This window comes from Lepisma saccharinum, chromosome 9 (genome assembly GCF_977018435.1).
Source record: "Lepisma saccharinum chromosome 9, izLepSacc3.1, whole genome shotgun sequence".
NCBI lineage: Eukaryota > Metazoa > Arthropoda > Insecta > Zygentoma > Lepismatidae > Lepisma > Lepisma saccharinum.
Window position 1 is genome coordinate 72,694,644 of NC_139237.1, and position 27,977 is coordinate 72,722,620.

Below are 27,977 nucleotides of genomic sequence, written 5' to 3' on the forward strand. Positions count from 1 at the left end.
TTCTTTGTTGTGCGATAAGGGAGACCCCGTTCGAGACGAGTTCGCACTTTCGCCATCGCTTCGAGTGCGAAATTTCGAAACACAAGTGAGTAGATTCGTATATTTTTATTGATTTATATTATGTAATAACGTATTCTCCCTTCATGTAATGGGGCACATGTGATTTTTGAAGTGAAAATCTCAATGGGATTATTTGTTTCATTTAGTAAGGTTAGCTGATGGTAAATATGCGATAACGCCCGGACACCTTTAACTCATTTATTTCCTTAATTTTACCACTGGTACTTACCTTTTCTGCATTGCGGAACATTCTTTAAGGTGAAGTTATGCCTTTTTCCATAAAATAGTGTCAACTTTTCATATTACGAGTGATTATTTGTCTTCCTTGTTCCGCTTGGGTAACAGACAGTATGGCATGCACTCGTCATGGATCATCGCGCCGTGCTTGTGTTTTGTCGTGGGTATGCAGTGTTTCAACCTTCTTAACCGAAAGATACCTACTTTCGTGTTCATTATATCATCACAAAGCACTGACGGATAGCCCCAAAAAAACATTCACGATAGCCCCAAAAACCATTGCCGGATAGCCCCAAAAATCATTCACGTTAGCCCCAAAAACCATTCACGATGTACTCTTGATTAGCTTTTAAAAAAGGTAAAAAGGTAAAGTGTTCCCCTGTGCATAGCACCACGCCATGAAGGTGTATAGGGGGTGTGGGGGTAACGCCCCACACTTTCTTGATCCGGTCGTGAGTGGGGTTGATGTGATCAGCATCACGCCCCTGACCGACTTTACCCCCCAGGGTTTCCCCCCGGTACCCATGTTATTCGACGCTGGGTAGGCGCCGGGGCCGCTTCCACCGTTAGAAAAGTTCCCGGATTTGAACCGGCCGGGGATCGAACCCGGGACCTTGAGCATGGTAGTCAGACGCGTTACCGACTGAGCCACCGCGGCCACCTTGATTAGCTTTTAGCTTATCTAATTTTATTTCCTTTCTAATTTTTTTTTAATCTCATTATAGTTCAATTTAGCAGTTTGATCGCCATTTTTGGCATTATCATGTAGTCTGGGCATAATAGTGGTAAGAGTCTAATTTACGTCCTTTTCCTAAGGAATACGTGTCATATATCGTTGGAAAGGTTATTTTATAAGGAATTCAACAAAGTAAATCCCAAGGCGAGGGAAAATTTCCTGGAGGAGAAAATCGAGAAAAACCGATGTTGTCCGGATATGCGTGATTGAACGTACTGAGGACATTTTTCGATGATGAAGCACATACTTAGGGGTGAAATGAGTGCTAATGGAACCTAACCTAACAGGCCTAACCTAACCTCGTAGGCATACCTTGTTCCCGTGAATGGTTAGTGACAGAAAGTGTAAAAAGAAAAACTTACTTACCCTATGGATGCCGGAGCGCCGGCTGTCTGCTAGCATGGTTTTGTAAACGGTCAAGAAGGAGTGCGCAAGAAAGACGTAAATGGGCAAGAAGGACGTAAACTAGACTCTAGCCATAATAGCTCTAAGGTTCGCTAATTTAGGAGTGAACCATGTTAGATGTGTTCTCATTTTCTTACCAGTGTTGATAGTTCTGTATTTTATTGGACAGCACTCATTATAAGTATCGACAATTGTATGTGTAAATTTGTTCCATGCTTCAGTCAAATTATTACAAGTACTTAACAATTCATAGAAATTTATTTCATTAAGGCTATCTCTAAGGTCTCTTTTGTTAGTCTAATTCCTGCAGGCATCCTAAAATGAAGTTAATAGGTAAGGGAGACAATGTATACATTACAGTTTTGTAAAAACCAAGATCAAAAGTCGTATGCATAAAATTGAAATCAACATGTCATTATTTTAATATAGATGGCCATTTTTTTAAATGCAAGGAGCATTTCTTTAGCTCTTAAAAACAAGTCCATCATTACATTAGTCTGTGATTATATTTCTCTTACTAACGGAACATTTCATTTTTAATTGACGTAAGATGCCAATTAGGTTATAACAGTGAGAGTGTTTACATACTTTATGTACGAACACAAGAGGTCCCAAATTCGATGGCCGTAGCCATTTCCGAATTGATAATTTCAATTTATGTCTGTTAACGCATACTTCACAGTCTTCTTTTGTTTATGGACTTCTGCTATCATCAAGGTTGCATGGGTAGTGTGCAAAGGGATTTTCTGAATATGCCCATTTGCCATGCAACGGACTATTGTGTACTGTGAAAGTTTGGCTTGGTAAAAATATTAAAGTGCAAAATTTTGCAAATAACCATTTCTTTTTGCCTATATTGCAGAAATATTTTGAAGTTGTGTGGGTTGGAGAAAAATGCCCAAACTGAACAAGAATCTTTTACGATCTATGAACTGGGATCTTGAGGAGCTGTGCAAGGTAACAGGAGAAGTTATATCATGGGCAGGAGAAGTAGATTGTCACTCTTGGAGATATCCTGATCAGAGAAGTGATAGCATTGATGCTAATGCCATATTAAGACAAAATATTGGCTTATCTGCTGAGCAATATTTTCTTTTGCTGGAATTGATTTATGACAGGTAATTTTTTTAAAAAAAGTTAACCTGAATGCTGTAATATTTTGTATGATTTTGACCCTACACACTCAACATTCATAAATTTGACTACTTGAAATAATAACCCCTTTGTCTTCCTAATTATATATTACTTCAAAAAAATTAGAAGAAAGACAAATTAGATTAATAATTTCTTAGCATATATTCTGTCCCATTTATCTCTGGAGCAAGTACCTGTGCAAGTAGTGAAATGAGACTGTTCCACCAATGAATACATGAGAGAGAATGGGATTGCACAGAGGGGGAAAAGCGACTGCAGGGATGGAAAAGAGCATATAGATCTTGCTCAGGATAGGGACAGATGGAAGGCCTGTGTTGCTGCAGCCATGAACCTTCAGGTTTAAGAAGGCTAGAGAGTTAGTTAGTTATCAGCCTTCTCAGCAGCGTGTATTGCTTTGCTCTGCCCACTCGATCCCCCCTCCTCTGCTGCTATGCGTGGCCTTGGTCCAGAAGTACCTGGAACAGAATGTAAATATGATAAAAATTTAGTCTTTGTTAATTTCTGGAATGTTTTTTTGTTGAAAATGAAAAAAAATTGTCTATAAAAATGTTTAAAAAATATATTGAACTCTAGATATATTTTGTATCATGATATCAAAGAACATCAACAATTTTTTTTTTTCACAGCTATTGCAAAAATGATTTCATCTTTTTCTTCAACCTTGTTCGTTGTTGGCTTATGAAATGCAACACATTGCTTCAGGACTCTCCACATTTAAGTTGATTGTCATTCTTCTAAGTGATCTTCTGTTTCCATACATTCCTCACCATCTGATTGATTTTCCTCATCAAATTCTTGTATCATATCGCTGGTCTTCGCTACGGAGTGATTATCACACTGTGCTACTACGACAGGAGTCCCAGGTTCAAATCCCAGCCTGGCCATGGATATTCTTTGTGGGTGTCCTTTCATCATGCGATTAGCCAAAAGTGAAGTAAAATAATCCCAATTAATCAGTGTCTCAAAATATCTTTAGTGCTTCCCACAATTAAAACAAGGTTTCTCCACTGGTGTAGTGGTAGCTCTGTCTCCTTGTATTCAAGGTTTCCCTGGTGGATGTACAAAGTGTTCCGGGAATGATTAGCCGATCTGTGCATAAAGTGCACTTAAACATTTTTGACAATCAGAACAAATGTTATGGAAAAAGGATCTAACCTATGTTCAATTTTATACCCATCATAAGTTTCATAACTATTATTATTATTTAATCTTATTTTGTATGATGATCTGCAGGTTCCACTTTTTGGTCCATGTGCTCATTAAGTTCTTGGAAATGGTTCCAGTTCTGAGTGGACAGTTCAAGCCACTTCGCCACGTGACTCAGCCCAGGCACATATCTCTTGGAGCCCTTGTCAACATGTTTTGGGACAGACTGCTTTCCCTGTACAAGAGCATCTTAAGGACCATGGTATGTTAATTGAGCAATAGTTAGGTAACAAAGATATAGACATTTCTAAAATTGCATCTGCATTGGCAAATGTGCAAGATTTCACTTCCATTAGTGCAAACACAAGGTTCCACAGTATTTAGTATTAATTGTCTGTGAAACAGGATGATGAAATGATTATCAAGGAAACCTGCTATGATAAAAATGAAATATTGAATTTAGTGTGATGCAACATTTTTACCAATATATAATTTGAATCAAATGGTGAATATACAGAGTAGTCACAAAGTGGGTGTACCCCCTTTATTTTCCACACTGCGATGGTTACGGTTGAATGTTTAATTTGCACACATGCCTGCTGGTTTAAGAGTCCAGAACATCAGTATGGAGACAGTCATTTACGTAGCACAGCAGAATACCATGTTCTGGCATACTTCACGTTGCATTGTGTCATTACCTGAATAAGACCTTTTCCGGGTGGATGATTGCATGAGGTTTTGAAGATTATGCAGCTCCCTTTGCCTGGCCTCCAAGAAGTCCTGACCTCACCTCTGGTGGTTCATCAATGACTGAGTGAGAAGTAACCAGTATTGCACAACACAAGGAGTTACGAGCAGCTGTGAAAGATGGCTTTATGCACGTGACCTCGGATTATCTCCGCAAAACATCTGTCGGAACATGATGCAGAATTCGACTATGCTATGAAAATGACAAGTCTCCATACCAATGTTCTGGACTCTTAAACCATCATGTATGTGTGCATATCAAGCATTCAACCATAACCATCGTAGTGTCGAAAATAAAGAGTAGGTATGCCAATTTTGTAACCACTCTGTAAAATATGCTGCTGTTGAAGGAATTTGTTTGTGGAAAATTTGAGAGGAAGAACAAGATGTAAAAAGTATGTTTTAAAAATCTCTATTACATGTCCTGCCTCCCTGGTCAAGCCCAAAGGGTGATTGAGCCACAGTCTTGCTACCAAAATCTCCAGTTTGAGTCCTGACTTGGGCACATGAATATGTTAATCCACAATTTTTTTAGTCTGAAATTATTACGCAACTTAAAATTTACATAAATTATTTCATTTTAATTTATTGAGGATTAGAAGTGACTATTATCTTTCAAAGATATTACTAGGTCCTTCATGGAGAGACTAGTAATAAGCTACATAAATGACCAGAAAATATATTTGTGTTCACTGGATTATTTAATGGATGATGATTGGTTAGTATGTCAGTTTCGTTTCTATTGGCATTATGAAGTATCTGATTTTAGTCACCAATAATTTTCCAGGTGGGACGTTTACATAATATACCCTAAATCCATGGGCATCGCCAGAAATTTTTGCAGAGGTGTCGGGCAAATGATAAAAGTTAAATAGTAGAAAAATAATAAGTATTATTACCACAGTTATAAATGTTATTATAGCTACAATAATAAATATTATAAACTAATAAAAATAAATTGTATTATGTAAATGGGGAGACTCGATCCACCAAACGAGTGATACCAGCACAACTATTTTCCATTATTTCTTTTGCATTTTATGCAGTTAGTATCTGAAAAGCATTTTGATATTAACTTTTGCACGTCTCGTTCAAGAAAAGGCTTTAAATGTTAGGGGGGATTTTTTTCCCATAAAGTTTGTTGTGTGACCTCTCACCTATAACTCTAATTATTAGAATTTTGAAAACTGTGGAACTAATTTGTTCTTTGGATGAAATGGTAGAATATAACCTTGGTCCTGTATTTTTCACTCAATGTTTTCGATCCAATGCATCTTTACTTTGATTATTCTGTTTGAATACTAACTAAATTAACTTTATTTCTGTTCTTAACAATAAGAGTAACAAGCTTTTGACTTTCTTGTATCTTTAAATGAAGAAAGTCAATTTCCATAAGGGATCGTTTGACCCCCCTCCCGGCGCCCATGCCTAAACCTAGTTTTGTAAATTAAAACACTACAAAATGATCAGGATTGATTTGAAAATACCTAGAAAACCTTCAAAAGCAAGTATTAATGTTTTTATAGTTACTTTATACATGTGTTTTATTTTTCCAAGTTGATTTGTCTTAATTTTCCTTTGGGCAGGGAAAAAATGAATTTCAAAAACATTTTTTTCTGTTTTGAATATTTGTTCCCCAAACTGATATCTGTATAGTTTTATTGTTTTACGTTTGTGATTTATTGTTGAACTTTACAATATTTAATTCATTATTCACAGATAAAAAACTCCAACATGACAAATAATGCAAGAGAAGCAGATGAAACTTCTGATGAAAGCTTCGAAGCCTTGAAATCAGGATTAAGAAAGGACATTATATCGATGGATTCTTTGTCACGAAGTGTTCAAACAGACGCATGCTCTCTCTTGAGCTGTTGCAGTTGCTCCATGACAGAAACAACGTTGAAGTCTATTGTCCGAGTCTTGGAATCTGATTTGAAACTCTTCTCCCTTCCATCAGCTACCTCTGAGGAAAGGTAACATGTCAGGTACAGCAAATATTGTACATGTAATAGCAATAATGTGCTAAGTAAGGCGAGGTTCGATAGAAGTGCAAATTTGGCTAATGTTCTTTATATTTTGGGGCACTGGTAAAGCAACGAGATAGATGCTTCTGTATTGAGAAATACCGATCTGTAAATCTAATAATTAGAACTGAGCCAATATGAATTCCCTAACAGATTCCAACGGGTATCGATAAGTAAATTCCAACCGATACTTTCAGTTACCGATAGCACAGGTATCGACGGATTCTGATACATCAGTTTTGGTATCAGCCCAGCCCTACTTTTGTTGGATATTGAGTTTCAGTTTTAAGTCCACTTTGTGCATAGGAAGGCTAATCGAGGCTGGTACAACAGTTTAAAGTTGAATCCAAACCACTATGTGCCTCCACGGGATATTGAACCCAGGATCCCTTGATTACAATGCGATGATGCTACCACTATGCCACTGGGGAGACCCTTGAGTTGGATATGAACTGGATATGAACTGGCATTATTCAAATTATTATTATTATTATTATTCAATACTGGGACGTACTTTTTTTCTATATTTTAAATTGTTTACATATACATTCTAAATGTAGGCCCATCTAATCCACAGAATATCACTTCAATTGCTTCTCCATACTGGCATCGCTGCAAACTATCCACTCTGCAATTTCTGCTAGCTACACTGACTGAAATTATGAGCAGAGAATGCCAGTCCTGCATGACTCATGTGTCATGAATTCTGGCAAGCACAAATGGTAGTTCTGGCATCATGCTGGAAATGAACGTGTGATGGGGAGCCTTAATGTTCATTTACAACATTATACAAAGTGTAGAATAAATTCATAAACCTGAATAGTTCATATTATCTGCTTACATACTTTCCTGATTCGGGAATGTCCTGTGCCTTATGAACAATCTCAAAACGTTATTATTTTTGCAGGCAAACATGGGAAGAAAAGTGGATTTCTTTAAGAAAGCACAAATTTTATAAAAATGCATGGCATTCATCTCAGTGACAGTGTTAAGATTATAAGCATGCCTGTTAACAGGGGTGCCCATCTCCCCCAAGGCCCATGATGCACTCCCCCCAAAAAGGTAGAACATTCCCCCCTGTTTATGCAGAATTAATTACTCAAATTATTTTTGTCAGACAAAATTTGCGGAAAAATATAGTACCAGAGGTGCAAACATGATTTTTGTCTAAGGAGGGGCAAGTACCAGGATAAACATACCCATATAATAATAATAATAATAACAGTAATAATGGCTTTATACTACTACTACTACTACTACTACTACTGGTAGTAGTAGTAGTATCAGAGATGACGTTATTTTCATAATTTACGCAAAAGAGGGGTAGAAGTCTGTGCTAAAGCATTTGTTTGGAACAAACAATTTTAAATATTTTTTCAACACAGTCAATTTCACATTAGCTAATAATGGAAACCAAGCACACAAACTGTATTTTTGAATGGCAAAAAATAAATGATAAATGCATTTCGAAAATACATGTGCAACAAGCTAACACTAAGTTGTGTACTTATTCAAAGCTTATTCAATACAAATATACAACGCACATTATTTAAATACATTACATTACAGAAAACAAATAGAATGAGAGCAAAGGGAGCAAGAAAATTTTTCAAAATAAATTTTTATTTGCATAAAATTTGAAATTGAAGGGGTAATTTTAGGTTGGGGGGGGGCAATGACCCCCTGTGGTTGCATCATTGTATAATACAGACATATTTAAACAATATATGTTTACTTTAAATACTTATGGCTCACTGCCATTGTTAGTGTCAACCTTATTCTGTAGTTTGTCTGCTCGACTAATCTGTATAAATGCGAACATCACATCCCCTCCCCCCCAATCCAAATCGATTCTAAAGGCATAAGAGGTGGTGTTTCATGCGCATCATGAAACCACCCTGTGGGGACCCCTGCCTGTTAGGATGGACTTTTTTATTGCGTGCAATACAGGGTTTGTCCAATAAGTATCGGGATTGACTTTGTCCGGCCAATGGAAAGGGGTGGAGGGTGGTCTCTGTGGGTGGGATCGGTGTTGCGGGATGTCACGTGAGCTAGGAGACCCAGCTCAGTTGCCTCCGAACCTTTGGTGTGTGTAGGTCGTGCCTGAAGTGAAAGTGTGTTTAGTGCTCGTGTCGAGAGTCAAGTTATGATCCGTGAGGCTTACAAGGACGAAGCCATGTCCAGAACACGTGTTTTTGAGTGGCATAAAAAATTCAAAAATGGCCTGGAAGGCGTCAAAGACGAACAACATGCTGGACGTCCGACATCGATCCGAAATGCTGAAAATGTGGCCAAAGTGTGAGAACGTCAACACTGATCGCTGATTAAGTGTTCGTTTGATAGCACAGGAGTTAAATTTACTGAAATCCACTGTGCATTCAATTGACCGATGATTTGCAATGCGGAAGGTGTGCGTGAAGTTGGTGCCGAAGGTTTTGTCAGATGAGCAGACGGAAGACCGTGTGACGATTTGTCGTGAACTGTTGGAATGTTTGGAGACTGATCCAAAATCTTTTGGACAGAGTAATAACCGGTGACGAAACCTGGATTTTTGATTACGATCCGGAGACCAAAAGGCAAAGTGCTGAGTGGCACACAAGCTCTTCTCGACCAAAAAAAGTCCCTCATGAGCAAATCAAGAGTGAAATCGCTGCTCATCATCTTTTTTGATGCAAAAGGTGTGGTGCTAAAGGAGTTTGTGCCTGTTGGGCAAACAGAGAACGGGAAATTTTATGCAGAAGTGCTCGAACATTTGAGGATTATGGTCTACCGCATCCAAAGGGAGATCACCTATTCCTGGCTGCTGTAACACCACAATGCACCCAGTCGCACGTCGCTAATTGTGAGGGAGGTACTGGCCAAACGCAATGTGGCAATGCTGCCGCAAGCACCCTACAGTCCAGACATGGCTCTCTAAAACTTCTTTTTGTTTCATCGGATCAAAAGGAGCCTGAAAGGACATCGTTTCGGGGTGATTGAGGCTTTCGAAGCAGCTTCGACATGGTGCCTGAACAGCCTTGCGGTTGCAGACTTCCAGGGGGCGTATGAAGAGTGGAAAAAGCACTGGCAGTGGTGTATTGATGCAGGAGTGTCATATTTTGAAGAATAATACACACTGTACATATATCTTCAATAAATTTATTTTTATGACTTCAGATCCAATACTTATTGGACAAACCCTGTACGTGAAGTTTCCAAATCAAATTTTCAAATCATGTTCACCATAACAGCACCGAAATACAATATTTATATACTGATTTTGAACCTTAAATTCAGTTAATATTTACGCCAATAATTTTGATTTTTTTGTGTAGTATAAATTTCTAATATGTTGTTTATTTTTCAAAAACTCTACCCGCGAGAGTAATATGCTAACTAGGGAGGTGAGCGGCTTATCTAGAATTAGGCCTGAGCCGATATGGATGTTCTCTTGCATGGTCGGTAAAAATGCCGCTTGCCAGTCTCCGCGACAGCGAGCTACGGCACAACGGGCGTGAGTTCTTTGTGATTATTTCTTCATCAGTTTCATCATATCATTCATTCCCATCTTCATGATTAGCCAAAGTGGCAGAAAAGCAAAGTAAAATAAATCAATTGAAGTCACATGATGCTTTTGTGGAGTCTAATTATCTTGAAAGTTGATGCAAAATTCAAAGTCTCCATTGATTTTGCACCAGTATTATGTGAAAAATACTGTATTTTGTGATTACACAACAGTTATTCTAATATTATTATGTATTTTTTTATTATTATTTTAAAGCAAAACTCTGGGCAATTAATGCTTATAATTGAAGTGGAATAATCAGGCACTAATCAATATTTTGAAGAAAGTGTAATTTTTACAATTTTCAAGCATCGGTATCGGCTCAGCCCTATCTAGAGACACACAGTTAGCGGTGTCTTATGCTTTATGGTTGAACCTTTCGAGTACAGGTAAAATAAATTAATCTCTCTCCATGCTTAAAATAAATGACTATTTGTGTAGTTTATATCTCTCTTCATATTCATTATTAATTTTAGAGAAAAGCTGAAAGCAAATGCAAATAAAATTACCCAATGGTGTGCTGCTGCTGACATTGGGTGTGCCATTGTTGACGATGTGCACAGACTTGTGGGAAAGGTGGAAGAAGACAAGAGGGAAATTGCCCAGCTAAGATGTGATATGAAGGCAAATGCAGATGCGTTACGTAAGGAAGAGGCCGGCTTCACTTCTAAAATTAGAGCTTCAGAATCTAAAATTAATTCTTTGCGAGTTGAAGTGAAGAAAGGTGAGGGAATGATTATTAAGGGAACTTTCTTTGATAAAAATGAAGTATTGAATTTAGTACAATGTAAAATGTTTACCAATGGAACATTTGTGTGTTTTTACTTTCCACTTCCATCATCCACCAGGGATGCAACATTTGTGATTTTTATTTTTTGTGAACTGTGTTGCCTCTTTGTGTTTTTATCCAGCTTTTACTTCAAATAAACCTTTATACTGATGCTCACAATTGATAATGATCTATCTAATGGTGTTAAAGAAATTTACCTCCTCAATTAATATCTAACGCTGATGGGCTTTCTTTAGGGAAATAAAAGTATGTATTTAGACATTTTACAGTAGTAATATATTTCAACACACCTAAAATAAATACAATCGGTCAGTAGGTTGTAAAAGGTAAAGTGCTCCCCTGTGCTTAGTACCCCGCCATGAAGGCGTATAGGGTGTAACACCCCACACTTTCTTTATCCGGTCATGCGTTGGGAGTGATGTGATCAGCATCATGCCCCTGACTGCCTTTAACCCCCAGGTACCGGGGTGGGTGGGTGCCGGGCCGCTTCCAACGTTAGAAAAGTTCCCGGATTTGAACCGGCCGGGATCGAACCCGGGACCTTTAGCATGGTAGTCAAGACGCGTTACCAACTGAGCCACCTTGGCTACAGGTCAGTAGGTTGACACCTAGTAATTTAGGGATCCTGTGTTCAGTACCTGTTGGGAGGCACATAGTGGTTTGGATCCCACTTTAAACTGTCCTGTTTAGCCTTTCTGTGCTTAAAGTGAACTTAGAAACATATTCCAACATTATGCCATTTGCTGTCAGCTGCAAAATTCATTTTGATGCCATATGCAGATTGCTGTTACCTGATTCTGCCGAGTTGTAGGATGCAATGCATTGTTGTATGTGAAACTAGAATTTCCATGTGCTTATTTACATTGACAGACATGCATATTTTCTTTTTGCACTTCCACTTGATCATGGACGTCTGGAAGAGGGACAAGGAGGGGCAGTCCCCCCCTGGAAAATTAATATCCACCTAAAAATTATCTATTTCACACATAATTTCATTTCAGTCACAGTAATTTGTGTTACTTACTATAAATTCGTTGAAGAAGCATGATAATTTCAGATTGAAATATTAAAAAAAATTAAATATGCTGACCAAGGCAGTAATTTACTTTATTAAAAACATAAACTAAACGTAACATTTCAACCTTCTAGCAAGGTCGAGCAACATTTGTACTTGATACAGAGTCTGAAGAAGACCTTGCTAGAAGGTTGAAATGTTACGTTTAGTTTATGTTTTTAATAAAGTAAATTACTGCCTTGGTCAGCATATTTAGTTTTTCATATCATGGAAACAAGGCTTAATGGTGTTACAATCGAAATATTGTTTTTTGAGGGGCATCACTATTATGGGGGAAAATATGTGGAGATTTCAGTGACTCATTGGCAGTATTCACATGTTACTTAAATTTGTTTTGGGATGATAAATATTACGCTATTTCTTTTATGTGTGACTGCATTCATTTTACTGTTAAAATCAATTGATAAGTATAATTGTGATTTTTCAGAAAAGGAAGGCCATGCTGCAACTTACAAGCAAATTGAGCAATTACAAAAAAAGGTTTCAAAAAAAGAAGCAGAATTGAAGAAAGTGAATGAAAAACTAGCAGATGCAGGTATGTCTCATATTTTTTGAATCCATGTAGGGTGTCAATGAAAAAACTTTCACGTTTGGTTGCGCCAACAGATCCATATTTTATACATAGGTTTACCCTGCAAAGTAGGAGACATTAAATCAAAATGTAATACACAATATCATTAACAGTAAATTTGGGGGTTATCCAGAAAGTAAAGTCCAATGGGATGTATAGAGAAAAATACAAAAATATGTTTGCCAACTTTGTATTGCCAGTTTATGTACAAACATCAGTTTTTGACGTAGTTATCATCAGAGCTTCTTTTTTCTGTGAAAAAAGGTTCTAGTTCTCTTGAAGTTGGTTTTGTTGTGTTTATCATACAAATTAGTGAAAATGTTGTGGTATGTTTGTAGATGATCGTGCACCCATGGAGTTACACACACAGATACATTTCTTTCATTAGAATGTTGTTAGGGGAGAGTGGGGGAATAAGAAACACATGGGGGTAATAAGAAACATGAAAAATTAACATAGCCAACAATTTTAAATTTCTAGCATTGCTAATTTTTTCTTGCACAGTTGGTAACCCAATGTACCCAAAAAAAAAAATGAGCTCAATTGTGCAATAAAACGAGCACACAAAAATTATAAAATAATTGACAATTTTTTTTCACCTTATTACCCCTGTATATTTTAATGCATTCTAGCAGTTAAACTGGTTGGAGTAAAAAGATACACTCAACATGTGTAGCTTATTTACCCATAAAATTTTGGCGCATATTTTTTTTATATTTTTTACTACAAAGGAATGAAAATGCTAGAAAATAAATGTAATGGCAAAAGTTTTGATACAGCTCTATATTTTCAAAGCAAAAGCAACTGACATCTTCAAATGCTTATTTCTAATAGGTTTTATGGTAAATTAACAAAGAAAATCATATTTGTGACTTTATAATGTCCTTTTTCTTCTCTGCATATAGTGTTTTGATTCTAACTAGGTTTGAGCAGCTTAGAGTAAATTGTCCGTTTCCATTTAAAGATATAGGGCCACACATGAGAAAGTCTTTATGTACACTTTGTATGTTGTCATAAGAAGGTCAATTAAAAGTACTAACTAACTAACTCCCTAGCCTTCTTAAACCCGAAGGTTCATGGCTGCAGCAACACAGGCCTTCCATCTTTCCCTATCTTGAGCAAGTTCTATATACTCTTTTCCATCCGATTTCCCTTAGGTCCATCTCAACGTTGTCCCTCCATCTTCGTCTTGGCCTTCCTACAGGTCTCTTACCATCAGGTTTCCCAACAAGAATCCTGTAAACTCCTCTTTCCTCTCCCATTCGTGCCACATGGCCTGCCCACCTAAGTCTTCTTGATTTAATTATTCTAATAATATCTGGACATGAATACAAATTATGTAGTTCTAAATTATGTAACCTTCTCCACTCACCTCTCTCCTCATCCCTTTTAGGTCCGAAGATTTTCCTAAGGATCTTATTTTCAAATACTCTCAATGTAAGGGACCAAGTTTCGCATCCATATAATACTACAGGCAAAATTACTGTTTTGTATATTTTAACTTTTACTTTCTTAGATATTAAACGAGAAGACAAAAGTTTATGAAGAGAGAAGTAACATGCATTTCCTGAATTAAGCCTACTTTTTATTTCCTCTTTAATATAATTTTCATTTGTTAATATTACTCCTAAGTATTTGAATTTGGAAACTGGTTCAAACGAGTTGTTATCAATAATTAGATTTTGATTATTACCTAACACTTTGTTTCGGCCTGTAAGCATATATTTAGTTTTCTCTTTGTTAACTTCCAAACCTATCTCTTTAGCAGTTTTGAAAAATATTTTAGCATTATTCTTAATTGTATTCACATCATCCCCCAGTAAGTCTGCATCATCTGCATATGCTAACAACTGAGTCACACATTTAATTTTAGTCCTTCTTTAGTTTCTTTTACCTTCCTAACAGCATATTCTAAGATTATATTCCCACTTTTTCTCAAGTGTCTGTCTGATGTGAAAAATTTGATCTGTAGTTGATCTGTTACGTTTAAATCCACATTGATAATCACCTATAATTTCATTAGCATATGTAGGTACTTCATTAAAAGTACCCAAAGATTATTTGAGGAACTTCATTATGCAGCTGTCTTCTTGAACTTTAGTAACTCGTCCCACATACCAGCTGATGCCATAGTAAATGGCATAGTATCATTCTGACATAATAGTATCTATTTCACTATCTTCTTCATCTTCATGAGATGACTTCTGCTTGCCATGATGAGAAATCAAAGTGTTATTGATTATTGCCCAAAGCAAGGGTCAATCTTATTACCCCATTTGCTTTTCATATTTGGGGTAATAAGATACATGACAATAATCACTCTCTATTTTTGTGATTTTTAACAAAATAGGACCAGAAAGCCTATCTTTTAGGGATGGGACCGATTAATCGGTACTCTATCGGTATCGGCCGATATAGGCTTATCGGTTTATCGGTAAAATTACCGATTATTTTACCGATCCGATATATCGATAAATATCTTATAATTTAGTGCAAAATTCTGCCATTTTGTTGTAATTTTTATGGATAATCTCCATGCCCTACTTTCTGAAAAAGTAAATGTCTAAATATTCAACTTCTTTTGCATTGCAATCAGCTCGAAACACACATTTATTATGGAGATCAATGAAAATTTCAGGGTCTTCAAGGACCATTTCTAATTTTATATCGGATCAGTAGAATATCGGTTATCAGTATCGGTAAATTCTATATCGGTACTGTATCGGTATCGGCCAAAATTTCTTATCGGCCCATCCCTACTATCTTTTGTCCACAGAATCACGTAAAAAATATCAAGAATGTATAATCTGTATTTACTATAGAAAATAATATTTATGAGTGAAAACGCTACTTTCCAATGAAAAAGTTTCACACAAGCATAAACAAATGATGGAATAATCTTAAACATAACCACAATTTTCTTGATTTTTTTAGTGATAGACAATTAATGAGGCTAGCTTGTGAATTTTTTTCAAATTTTTACTTTCACAAATAATGAAAATAAAAAGTAAGTTTCTTATTACCTCACTCTCCCCTAGTTTTATTCTCACTTGTAGTAAAAGAAGACACTGGTATCGCATATCGTGCACCACCGGAAAAAGAAGAGCTGCTTATCACCTTCGTTGAGGCATTTGTCGTAGTAGGGTACCAGTTTTTGTATCTCTTCATGCTAAAAAGAGGCCTGTGATGCAAACTGTGTGATAATGGCTCCTTTGACCTCATTGTCATTGTCAGCAAGGATGCAGGAACACGTGTGTTATGACATTTTTGCCATACATCTCTCAAAGTTGACTATAAAAATTTCAGCTGTTATTATGTTCCTCGCATGCAGGAAATGGATCACCGACAGCATTTTACATGTGGGCTTCTTGATTTTCTTAATGGTGTTTTATGCATTGTGTTCTGCATTTATTCTGTTTGAATGTCTACACCATCATGGTATGTGCTGCAGAGGTAATATTTGTAAAGGGAACTCGTTTATATGTGTATTATTAGTAAATATTCGTGATTAATCTTAGATTTGGCACATTTTCAATTCAAAAATAGTAGGGTAGGACTCATGTGATATTTTGGCTGATACCGATATAAAATGTACTGATAACTGATATTCTACTGATCCAATGTAGAATTCCAAATGGTCCATAATTTTTCAAATTATGCTAGTTGCTGGACCTAAGTCTAAAATGCAGAACATGTCCAGTAAATACAGAGGACACCTGACACCCCATGTATGTAAGAACGTTTTGGAACAAGTATTACTAAAAATTTACATTTATTCCAATTTTTTACTATTATTTTAGAAAAACTTCAAGAAGCACTCACAAATAACTTGAGCAAAGTTTCCAAAGACTTGGAGAGAACTTCTAGAGATCTAAAAGAAACTGAATTGGCCCTGGGTGCTGCAAAGAAAGAGAAGGAAATTCTTGAAAACAGATCGTCTGCTTTGGAACTGAATAATTCGTCTTTGGAGAACGAGGCTAAAAGGTTGCAAAGGGATCTGCGAGATGCTGAAGAGAGCTGCAGAAGTTTGGAACTAAATCGGCGTGAATTGGAGAAGAGGTTGATAGAAGGGGAATCTTCACTGAAGGAGAAGGAAAATCTGAAGAATGAGATGTTGAAATGGAACAAACATGTATCTGAACTTGAGGTAATTGTGTACAGCTTTATGGGGATAGGAGTGCTTAGAGTAGAATTTTAACCTTTGGAGGCCTTTAGTATGACCCCACCATGTGACAACAATTACAGGGTGGCTACTGTAGGACCATGATAAAAATCAAGTATAATTCCCAGTTTTCAAGGCGAATTTTCCAAAAATTCAAGGCTAGAAGCAGATATAGTGGAACCCTGATTTTATGTTCCTCGGCTTTACATTTTCCCGCATTCAATATTCACGGTCCCAATAGAGCAACATGCTATAAAATTTTCCTCAATTTTAAATTTTCCTGCATTGTAAGTTTTTTCAGCTTGGTCCCCTGAAAAATGTAAAATCGAGGTTCCACTGTATTTTCTTTATTTTAACCTTACGTATTACCGCTTCTCAACACCCACACACACATACAAATATAGTAGGGATGGGCCGATATGAAATTTTGGCCGATACCGATAAAGTACCGATATATAATTTATCGATACCGATAACCGATATTCTACCGATTCGATATAAAATTAGAAATGGTCCTTGAAGAACCTGAAAGGTTCATTGACCTCCTAAATAAATGTGTGTTTCGAGGTGACTGCAGTGCAAAATAAATTGCATATTTAGACATTTACTTTTTTAGAAAGTAGGTTATGGAGATTATCCATAAAAATTACAACAGAATGGCAGAATTTTGCACTAAATTATCCGATATTTATCGATATATCGGATCGGTAAAATAATCTGTAATTTTACCGATAAACCGATATGCCTATATCGACCAATACCGATAGAGTACCGATTAATCGGTCCCATCCCTAAAATATAGTAACAATATAAAGGGTTTGTGTGATTCCAATATCAAAAATTTAATTCAATTGAATTAAACTGTGTATTTAAAACATTTAATTTGAGGTCCGTAGTTTATATTTGCCATTTCACATACTCAGTATCAAAATACATCTACAAGCCCAAGTCAAAAATATTGCGGCACATTGTTTATTGTGTAAGAATTTCAAACTCAAATCTACCGAATAATCTTCAAGATATCTTGCAATAATCTTCCGTCTGTCAGATTACTCTACAAAGGACACTAACAAAGTAAGTGGAACCAGAAAATGCTGTTTTATTTTTCACACAGCACTCTTTTCCTTCCTAGGCAAAACCTCAGGGCATTTATAAATATGTATAAATTCAATAGGATTTAGATTAATAAAAGTTGTAATTTTTCACGTCGACGGAGACAAATTCAAGCAGAATTCATGCATAATTCCCGAAGTCAACAATTCACACATAATTCTCGGAATTCAAGGAATTCCTGGTGAGTAGCCAACCTGAATTAATCCCTAATTTCTTGAAAACTGGAGATAGTTCAGTTTTGTATTTTTTGTTCATTTATGTACATATGAAATTATGACATACTACAATGGCAACAAAATATATACATTGTTACTATTTTTAACAAATGCATTTTGAAAATGTCGATTTTCCCCTCCAAAAATTACGTAACTTACGAATGAGTATTACTCTTGAACAACCAATTTTTTCTGGTATGTTTTACTTTTATGTGTAATAATGAAAACAAAGAAAAATTGTTCACAATATGTGGCAACTAGTGATCCAGTGGGAGACATCCAATTTTCAAAACTACCCAGAAATTACGGTTTTCTAAAACTTAGCTTTTTTTTTTCTTTCTTCAAAACTGACAAATGGGGATTACATGTCTTTGAAGATTGTTCTTTGCCGAACCTGTTGAGATGTCTAGAGAATGTAAAATTGTTGCTCCACTGTATAAACTTCTACGTAATCTGTTTATTTTTCCCCGAGACCAAAAAATCACATATATTATTCCAGGGCATGAAAACAGTTCTGGAGGAAAAGGTGAAAGCTCTCGAGTGCCAGAATTGCTCTATGTGGACCACAGTCTCAAAACTGGAGAAGGAGAATGCAGAATACAGGGAGAGAGAAACCGCTTTGATCCAGTATCCTGATTTAAATGGCCCCATTCAAGTACAAACCAAAGGTAAGGATTAGTATTTTTTTCAAATGAAAATCTTCACAGAGATATGGCCCAACCTTTCCCCTTTAATCTGCTGCATAGAGAGAGTGCCTTATTTTACTATTGCCCATTGTCAAAACTCAATCCCCACCCCTCCCTACAGAGAACAGAGTTGCCAGTGGTATTGCTGTGATCAACATATTTTTAAAGCACTTCATGATTGTTCTTTGCAAGTGCCCCTTCATCATCAATCATCATCACTCATCCTAATATTTGCAAATTGCCAAAACTGGCAGAGAAGCAAAATAAAATTAAACCAAATAAGTCTATCAAAAGTTAACAGTTTGTGTCTCCTTCATCAAAAGTGGCATAAAAAGTGATTCAAAATAATAATACATTTTTACAACCACCGTTTAAAGAAGTTAACACATCCACCATATCATCGATTTACTGCTGAATTTCGTATACACTTATTTTATACCCTACTTTTCTGAACACCCTCACTACATCTTCTCTCACCCCTCAAAGCAACTTCAATTTCGTTCAGAAATTAGCTCATGTCTGACAGATAATGTGTTTTGCTCGTGTGATCTTGTCAGAATATCACTAGATTCACTCTCATTGTTACAATTAACCCAAGTAACATAACATAACTGAGAGAAATGGTGGAACCTCATTTTAAATTTTTTTAGAGCACTTGTTAAAGAACGTACACTAGGGAAATGTATAATTTAGACAATTTTTCTGTAATATTTGTACATGGAGACTAGAAGTGCAAAATCTGGAAACAAAACTAAAATTCCATGCATCATGCATTTAGCATGGTATGGTCAGCATAACACTTCAGCTGTACTTTCTTGGAATAGTCTTTGTTTGAACTATAGGTGACTGCATGGCGTAGTACAGAATACATGGTTGGTGTACCTAGTAGAGGGATATTCCTCTTTCCATGTTGCCTTCCTCTTAAGTATATTTATTTTAAACATACGTGACACTCATTGTTAGCAGGAGGATAGCACCAATTTTACACAGTGGAAACCTACCACCTCAACAGAGGAGTGTAACCACCTGCATCCAAGATGATATGAACCTACGAACAATTCAGGCAGAAGACATCTGAAAATAACAAGTACTGAAGAAGAAAACCATTTTCTATAGCTAACTATTTAAGGTATCTGATAGGCCAATTCATAGTTTACCTAAGAATTGCGTCTGGAGAGTTGTAGTGGATGGACGTGCTTGAATAGAGCTCCGTGCTTTCACCCCTCAGCTAGCCTGGCATTCTATTCTCCACCGCTGTACATTACCACATCTTCCACCAGGTCAATAGCTTCACCGTGTGGATCTTCGGGGTTGTTATCATGTCCAAGCCTACACTGTCAGTTGTTTCGACCAAAGTGGAAGAAATAGGCAAAACTATGGAAGCATTCCAGCAACGGCTTGATGAGTTGCTAGACAACCATGGATCGGGGCAAGAAGATGCTGACCTCCGCAAGTCACTCCTGAACTTCAGAGAGGAGTTTGTGGAATTTAAGAGATCGACGAGCGACTCCATGACAGCGCTGCGGCGAGACCTAGACAGCATGGACAAGCAGATACACAAGAACACCATTGAAATAGATTTTGCTGCATGGGGTCCCCGAAACCACCAACGAAGACGTGGACAGCATTGTGCTCCAGACTTTTCAAAATAAGCTTCAGTTGCAGCACATCAAGCTTGAGGACGTTGACCGGTGCCACAGGCTTGGCCCTCCGAAAAGATCGTCTGCGGAAGTCTTGAGATCGGGAAAGCGCCCCATCATAGTGAAATTTGTAAGCTACCGCTCCAGGAACGAGGTGTGGAAGTCAAAGGAACGAGGTGTGGAAGTCAAAGAAGATGCTAAAGAACTCGTCCCTATTAATTACAGAGTCGCTAACTCCCTACAGACAGAGGGTTTTGCGGGAGGCCAAGGATCGCGTAGGGACACGCAATGCCTGGAGCCAAGATGGGCGCAGTTTCTTATCTCATGGAGGTTGTCGCTACCTTATATCTTCCCCCGAGGATCTTGACGTTCTCCCTTGAGATGGGGTGCAACGCGAACTGAGTATGAAGTGTAATGAAGAGCATATGTGACTTTTGTCGTTATGATACGCTGTGTATGAATAATTGTGTGTGTGATGTGTTCAAATCATGTGTGTTTAGTGTGAGTTTTTTGTCCGGGTTCTTGTTTATGTTATCGTCCTTTAATGTGCGTGTGTGTGTCATTCCCTGATGCTTTCCTCCATGCTATTCTGATTGACAGGGTAAGTAATAATTCTAAATTTAATTTTGGTATGCTAATGTTTCTTCTCCCATCTTGTTTCTGTTCGTTAAACCTCAATTCTAAAATTGGTTAATCTGGCAACAATGCATCTCGGTGACAGTGGACGAAATTCTGAAGAGGGTCGTTGCTCTGCTAATTGCCCTGGCACTCCGCCCCCTGCGGTCAGCACAGCCGAAATTCTCGGAAACGAGCTGAAGAATTGTCCGAACTCACTGTTGGTGTCACACGTGAATGCACAGAGCATCGAAGCGCACCTCGATAGCTTCAAAGCTATTTTCTTCCCCCTGAATCTCCACTGCATTCTTGTATCGGAGACGTGGTTTAATCCCCTCACACCCTCCAGCATGGTCTCCTTGAGAGGCTGCAACGTCTTCCGAAACGACAGGTTGGGGAAACGAGGTGGCGGGGTGATGGCACTGATAAGGGAGGATATTAACGTGGTGGTTGTTGCTAAATCTGACGGTAACTACGCACGAATGACAGAATATCTATTCTTGGAACTTACCATCAACAAACAGAAGCTACTGCTGGCTGTTGCGAACCATCCACCTGGAATGTGCTTTGTAAATTGTGAGGAGGAACTTGCTAAACTCATTCCCATGTACTCGCATGTATTATTACTGGGCGATCTGAACTTTCATTTAGAAACTGACAAACCTGAAGTAAAGAAATTCCACGCTGCTATCTCTTCTTACAATCTAAATATTTTGAAGCTCGATCCTACCTTCCACACGGCCAACTCGCATTCTTGGCTAGACGTAATCTTAACAGGAGACTGCTCTCGAATCACCAAACATGGACAAACGAGCGCCTGCGGTCTCTCGTTCCATGACCTTATTTACATTGCTTACTCGCTCAATGTTCCGAAATCCAAGCCAAACATAATTGAATACCGCGATTTAAAGAAAATTAACCTCGCTTCACTAAACGAAGATGCTACAAGAACCCCCTGGAATTCAATATACAGCTTCACTAATATTAACGATAAGCTTAATGAATTAAATAGTCTAATCTTACACCTTTTCGACAAACATGCTCCACTAAAGAAAAAACGCGTCACGCGGCCTGCTTCCCCCTGGATGACCGACAGCATTCTCACACTTATGGCAGAGCGCGATTCGGCTCACCGCAGGTTTAAATCTGACAAGCGCCTCAAATCTCCAAATACTTTAAATAGTTTTAATAACTACCGCGTGTTGAGAAATCGATGTAATCAGGCCGTGCGCAACGCAAAGAGGAGGCTTTCTTACGAATTATTAAATATGCAAGGCAACCCCCGAATGTTATGGAGTAACTTAAGAAATCTAGTGCTAGGAGTGAAACGTAACGTAGATCCTACTCGTGTTTCGTCCCTTGATGAATTAAATACACATTTCTCTCTCTCTAATTCAATGAACAATGATGCTAAAAATGTTACTATTAGAGCTATAGCAAACCACAAAACAGAAATGATAAGAGTTTAATTTTAACCCAGTCTATGAGTTCCAAGTTGCAACTGCTATCGGTCGGATCAAATCTGGTTCTGAAGGAGCCGACAACCTCCCATTGCGACTAATAAAAATGATTTTACCTCATGTATTGCCATACATCACTGACATTTTTAATCTTTCTCTGCGCTCTGGTATTTTTCCAGATAAGTGGAAAATAGCACACGTTCTTCCTCTCGCCAAGACTGACCCTGCCACTTCCATTGACAATTTCTGACTTATCAGTATTCTTCCTGCGCTATCCAAAGCATTAGAATACATTGCTCACAACCAAATCAGCCGACATACAAATGAAGTTCTGGCTCCATTTCAGTCGGGATTTAGACCTAACCACAGCACTAGCACCGCCATGACTCACATAACCGACGACGTCAGACAAGCGATGGACTGCAGACAGGCGACAGTTTTAGTTTTATTGGACTACACGAAAGCTTTCCAGTCACTCGACCATGATATTCTCATTTCCAAGCTAAAATCATTTTTCAATTTCACCACCTCTGCAACAGACTGGGTCAAATCCTACTTAACTGGACGTAAACAAAGGGTGGTTTATGATGGAAAGTGCTCAGAGCTATCTGAGATCACCTGTGGCGTTCCGCAAGGAAGCGTACTCGGCCCTTTATTATTTTCTTTATACATTAATGACTGCCAAATATCTTAAAACACTGCCGTTATCACCTGTATGCCGATGACCTCCAGTTGTACTATTCTGCACCACCAGTAATGTTAAGCAATGGCATTTCCAAGGCTAATGAAGATATAGAGAGGATTGTTAACTGGTCGCTAGACAATGGCATGTATATTAACCCTAATAAAACACAAGCGATTTTGATTGCTTCCGATAAACTGAAACGTTACGTATATCTTAACATTCAGCCTTCCATTCTTGTAGATTCACATTCCATTTAACCAAACTGTTAAAGATCTGGGAATTGTATTAGACGGAAATTTATCATGGTCACATTACACAAGTTTGGCATGTAGAAAAGCCTTCGCATCTCTGTATTCTATAAGATGCATGGGCAGTTCCTCCCCACCTCTATCAAGGCCAAACTATGTCAGTCCCTAGTTTTATGCCATTTAGATTATTGTGACGTAGCGTATTCCGGCTTAACAGGTGAGTCAGCTAGACGTCTGCAGTGTTCAAAATGCCTGCGTACGATACATTTTTAATTTAAAATATTGGGACCACCTATCACCTTATTTTCTCAAATTGGGGTAGCTACGTATGCAAGAAAGACGAACGCTGCACACACTGATTTTACTTTACAAAGTTCTCAACCTCAAGTCACCTTCCTATCTTCTCTCTCGCTTCCAATTTCTTCACGAATTTCACGATCGCGACACCAGATCACGCAACTCCTCGTCTCTCTCTATCCCCGTCCACAGATCAAACTACTTCTCCAACTCTTTCTCCGTATCTGCTGTAAGACTATGGAATCAGTTGCCAGAAAGCACTAGAACAGTAAGCTCCGTCGCTTCCTTTAGCAGACGTGTTTGCCACTCTCTTCAGAATTCTCGTTAGATCTTCCCCTGTCAAGCAGATCAAAGGGCATATGCAAGTGCATTAATTCTTAAAATACTTTGTAATTACTTCTATACAATTTTAAATGTTGCATTCCAATATCGTATTTTGTGTATTATATATTTTGTATTTTGTGTGTTATATTCAGGGCGTTAAAACTTGTGTGTATGAGTATAATGTGTGTGTGTGGACTTATGTGAAACGACTTAATGTACTTTGTGTATAATATAATAATGTATAATTTTATGTGTGTGGTTGAGTGGAAGAAAAGGCTTTGTACGGCCTTAACTCCGCCATTTAAAACAAGGCGTTAATAAATAAATATAAATAAATAAGTCTCCTGCATAAAAGTTGCAAAAATTGACAATTTAAATACTTCAAGGTAATTCACACCATTCAGGTACAGGCTATTTTATACTGAGTGTGTACTGATCTGGAATTTTGAGAAAATTTCACCTAATTTTTTGTCTCACCCAATTTTTTGTCATCGAGAATTCCATCATAGATGTGGAAAATGCCCATATTTAATTCAGAATGGACATTTTCATGTGATATTTTGTTACCCTCTACCTTCATTGAAGGTTTATGTTATCACAAAGAGGTGCTGTGGGCAGGGAGAAGGGGGGAGGGGGGTATCTTCATCTAGAGGACAAGGAAAGGCGGAAAGGCTGAGCTGTTAACCTTAGCGATTGCCACTAATACCGATGCTTCAAAACTAATAATTAAAAGTTCTTAAAATTTTAGTTAATATTAGTGGATGAGTATTCCATTCCAATTATATGAATCAATTTACCATGAGTTTGACTAAAATATTCAGGTTTTACATAAAAAAATATTAATACGTTTTGTAATAACATAAAACTGGTGCAAAATAATAAAGAAAGGATAACACTGCACAACATGAAATTTGTCCTTTAGATGAAAATGTGTGATTGTAATGTATTTGTGCATGACCAAAACGAATCTGCAATTTGTTTCCGTGTATCACGTGTAATTTAGCCAAAAATGTGAAAGTTAAATAAGAAACGTATGGTACAATAGCCGAAAGTGTGTTTCTCCTGTGTTACAAAGAATGAATGCTTGAAATTATACATTGGTATGACAGGATAAGATGAATGCAACAAGGTTACACGAAATACTGTTGCTTCTGTGAGTGGGGCAGTCGGGACAGAGATAATCATTATGTTCGTAAACACTGGCTGCCACGACAGGCATTAAGAACATATCACGGGATCAAATTGACAAGCCCCAAAATGTGGGATGCGGCAACGAGGAAGAAGCTATTTTAATATAATCAATCAATCAAAATATATGTCCTCCCCATTACACATCAAGATTGGTTTGATGAGAATCTTCATCAAAGCACTAGGCCGAGAAGGCCAAGCTTTCAGGCACCTCTGGATGAAATTCCCACACTTAAGTGAGGCAAAGATTAAGAAAGGTGTGTTTGTTGGCACACAGATTAGAGCCGTTTGATTCTACATTTTCTGACCCAGCAAATGCAGCATGGCAGGCATTCAAGTTCGTGTGTTCTACTTTCCTGGGTAATGTCAAAGCACACAAATATGAAGTCACTGTTCGTGACATGGTGCACTTATTTCATATCATGGGGTGCCAAATGTACCTCAAATTACACTTTCTGGACTCACATGTGGGCTTTTCCCCGAAAAACCTGGGAGCAGTCAGTGATGAACATGGGGAAAGGTTCCACCAGGACATTGTTGTGTTTGAAAAGACGTTGGAACGGCAGTATGCTTGCTGACTATTGTTGGTCTATCATCAGGGAGACCCCTACAGATATGTACAAGCGTAAATGCTCCACAACATCATGTTCGTAGGTATTGTTACTGTTTTTTCTTACTGTACAGTGTATTGTAATATGCCCATCACTTGTGGCAATGTATCAGGTGGCTGTCCAATGAAAATGATGCGTGATAGAAGCATACGGTTTTCACACTCAATTCTGTATCCTTTGATTAATCCAAATCACATGATTTCATCTAAAGGACAGAAAATGTCTTCAAATTTGTTGTGCAGTGTCCGCACAGAATTTTTTGGAGCAACATGTTAGCAAAATGCACCTCACCCCTTTCAAAACATGAAAAATAACACTTTAATGTGTTATTTCTAGGGGCATGCATATTTTGTTTTTGACAAAAAACAACAATGTCAAAAAACACATTGTAGTGTTAATTTTTCACATTTTTGAAAGGTTAGAGGTGCATTTTACTACCATGTTTTGTCACGAAATTATGCAAAATGAAATGCAAAATGTGAAATAGACAAACACAAAATTTAGGGTTTATTTACCGATGCGACCTTTCTGAGGTATGAATTATCCTGTGAGTTATGTAATTTATGGAAAATTGATTAATTCTGCTGTAAATATTGCAGAAGCAAAATATTAATATCTTTATGCAGGAATAAACTTAATACTCTGATAACTACATAAATATGCTATTAGAAGTGAAATGTTAACTTTGTGTAATAAGTGTAGTTTTTAAATCAAATCAAATTAAAACCAAAATGTATTTCTATTTACCACTTTTCATACGATTTTTCACTGCTATAACAATGAAATTTTATTTTATTTACTGCCTTTGAACCCGAAATCAGTTTTTGTAACAAAATTTTGCTTTTTTATTTACCAAAATTATGTGCCTCTAGTTATTTCACATTTCAGGTTTTTGCCAAAAATGAAAAATTCATGCCCCTTCCAATACATTAGAGACTGGCTGACTGACTGAACCCCACATCCAGACATTGCTGGAAATTCCCACATGATATCACCTCTTGCATGACAACCAGATTTCCTATTCACAGGTCTACCACGACTTATGTAAAATTACTTTTTTTTGTATAATTTTCTGCTTAAATTTTGAAAAAAATTGGCTTGAGAACCTGGTATTATTCTTAAATTGTATTTGGATCCTAGAGTAGCTATCTTGTATACAATAAAGTAGAGTAAAGAAATAGTGCAATTTTCTAACTGTTAGAACTGTTGTTCACATTGAATTGAGTTTTCTTTCCTTGATGTAGGAAAGGGTGATGTTATGGAAGATATGCAGGGTCAAATAAGAGCAAATGAGTTACGGATAAGGCTGTTGCAAGAGCAAAATTCAAAACTTGAAGCTACAGTTGGAAAACTTAAGACAATATCTCAGAAAAAAGTTCACATAAGATGATAGCATTCTTCAGTCAGCCCATAACACAAAATGAAGAAACATTTAGTTTTTGCATTCATCTGAAATTAATGTATTAAATAATGAAAATTATGTCTTTGATAAATATGTTTGGTGAATAACTTTCAATTTTTGTATTAAGAATACTAGAGTTCAAGCCTCTCCCAACTACAGTCTGTAGGCCACACCTGGCCTGCTATTGCCTTGTATATGATGTGCCTTAGTACTCATTAAAAAGCCTCTTAATTTTGAGGCAATAACTTAGTGTAAATATGATGTAATATGACCCAACCCAATTGCTCAACTAGTTATTGGGCCTAAATGTCAAAACGTTTGGCACCCCTGCTATAATTTAATATGTATTCAGTTGAAATATAATTTTCTTACGAATGGAACATATTGTTACTCTTATCTGTAGAATTACTGATAAATTTACCTACTTGATGTATTATCTATAAATAGCCTCTTATTACGTATGTTCAAGCCACAATATCCATATGGCACTATGAGAATAAAATTTGATAGTAGGAAAAGTCAGACATGTGGACATAAAATACAGTCAAATATATTTGGGAATACGTACATTGTCAATTATATTTCTTTATGAATTTTGACATTGTTTGTGTTCCGGACCGTACAGGACCAAAACTGAATGTAGAACCTGTCCGGCTGTGAAGGACCAGAAATGAATGATGATCCAAACCGGTAGGATCTAAATGTAAGTGAAATTGTAGGTACCACTTACATCTCTCTGGTATGGATTGTGTCGCTACAGGGCAAAGTTCACCGCGATCCTCTTGGTAGTTGTAAAGAAAACACAGGCACACACACTGATAACTATAACTATGTATTA

The 27,977-nt window shown here is 37.2% G+C and overlaps 1 protein-coding gene across 1 annotated transcript; it reads left to right on the forward strand.

The window, feature by feature from the left end:
* LOC145992729 (uncharacterized) lies at positions 1-27,663 on the forward strand. Its single transcript, XM_083129114.1, has 9 exons — positions 1-85; positions 2,301-2,556; positions 3,827-4,001; positions 6,206-6,462; positions 10,534-10,781; positions 12,350-12,457; positions 16,294-16,640; positions 18,483-18,651; positions 26,982-27,663. Exons 2-9 carry the CDS (start codon positions 2,333-2,335, stop codon positions 27,125-27,127), a joined length of 1,674 nt encoding a protein of 557 aa, XP_082985240.1. The 5' UTR covers positions 1-85; positions 2,301-2,332; the 3' UTR covers positions 27,128-27,663.
* The last annotated feature ends 314 nt before the right edge of the window (positions 27,664-27,977 follow it).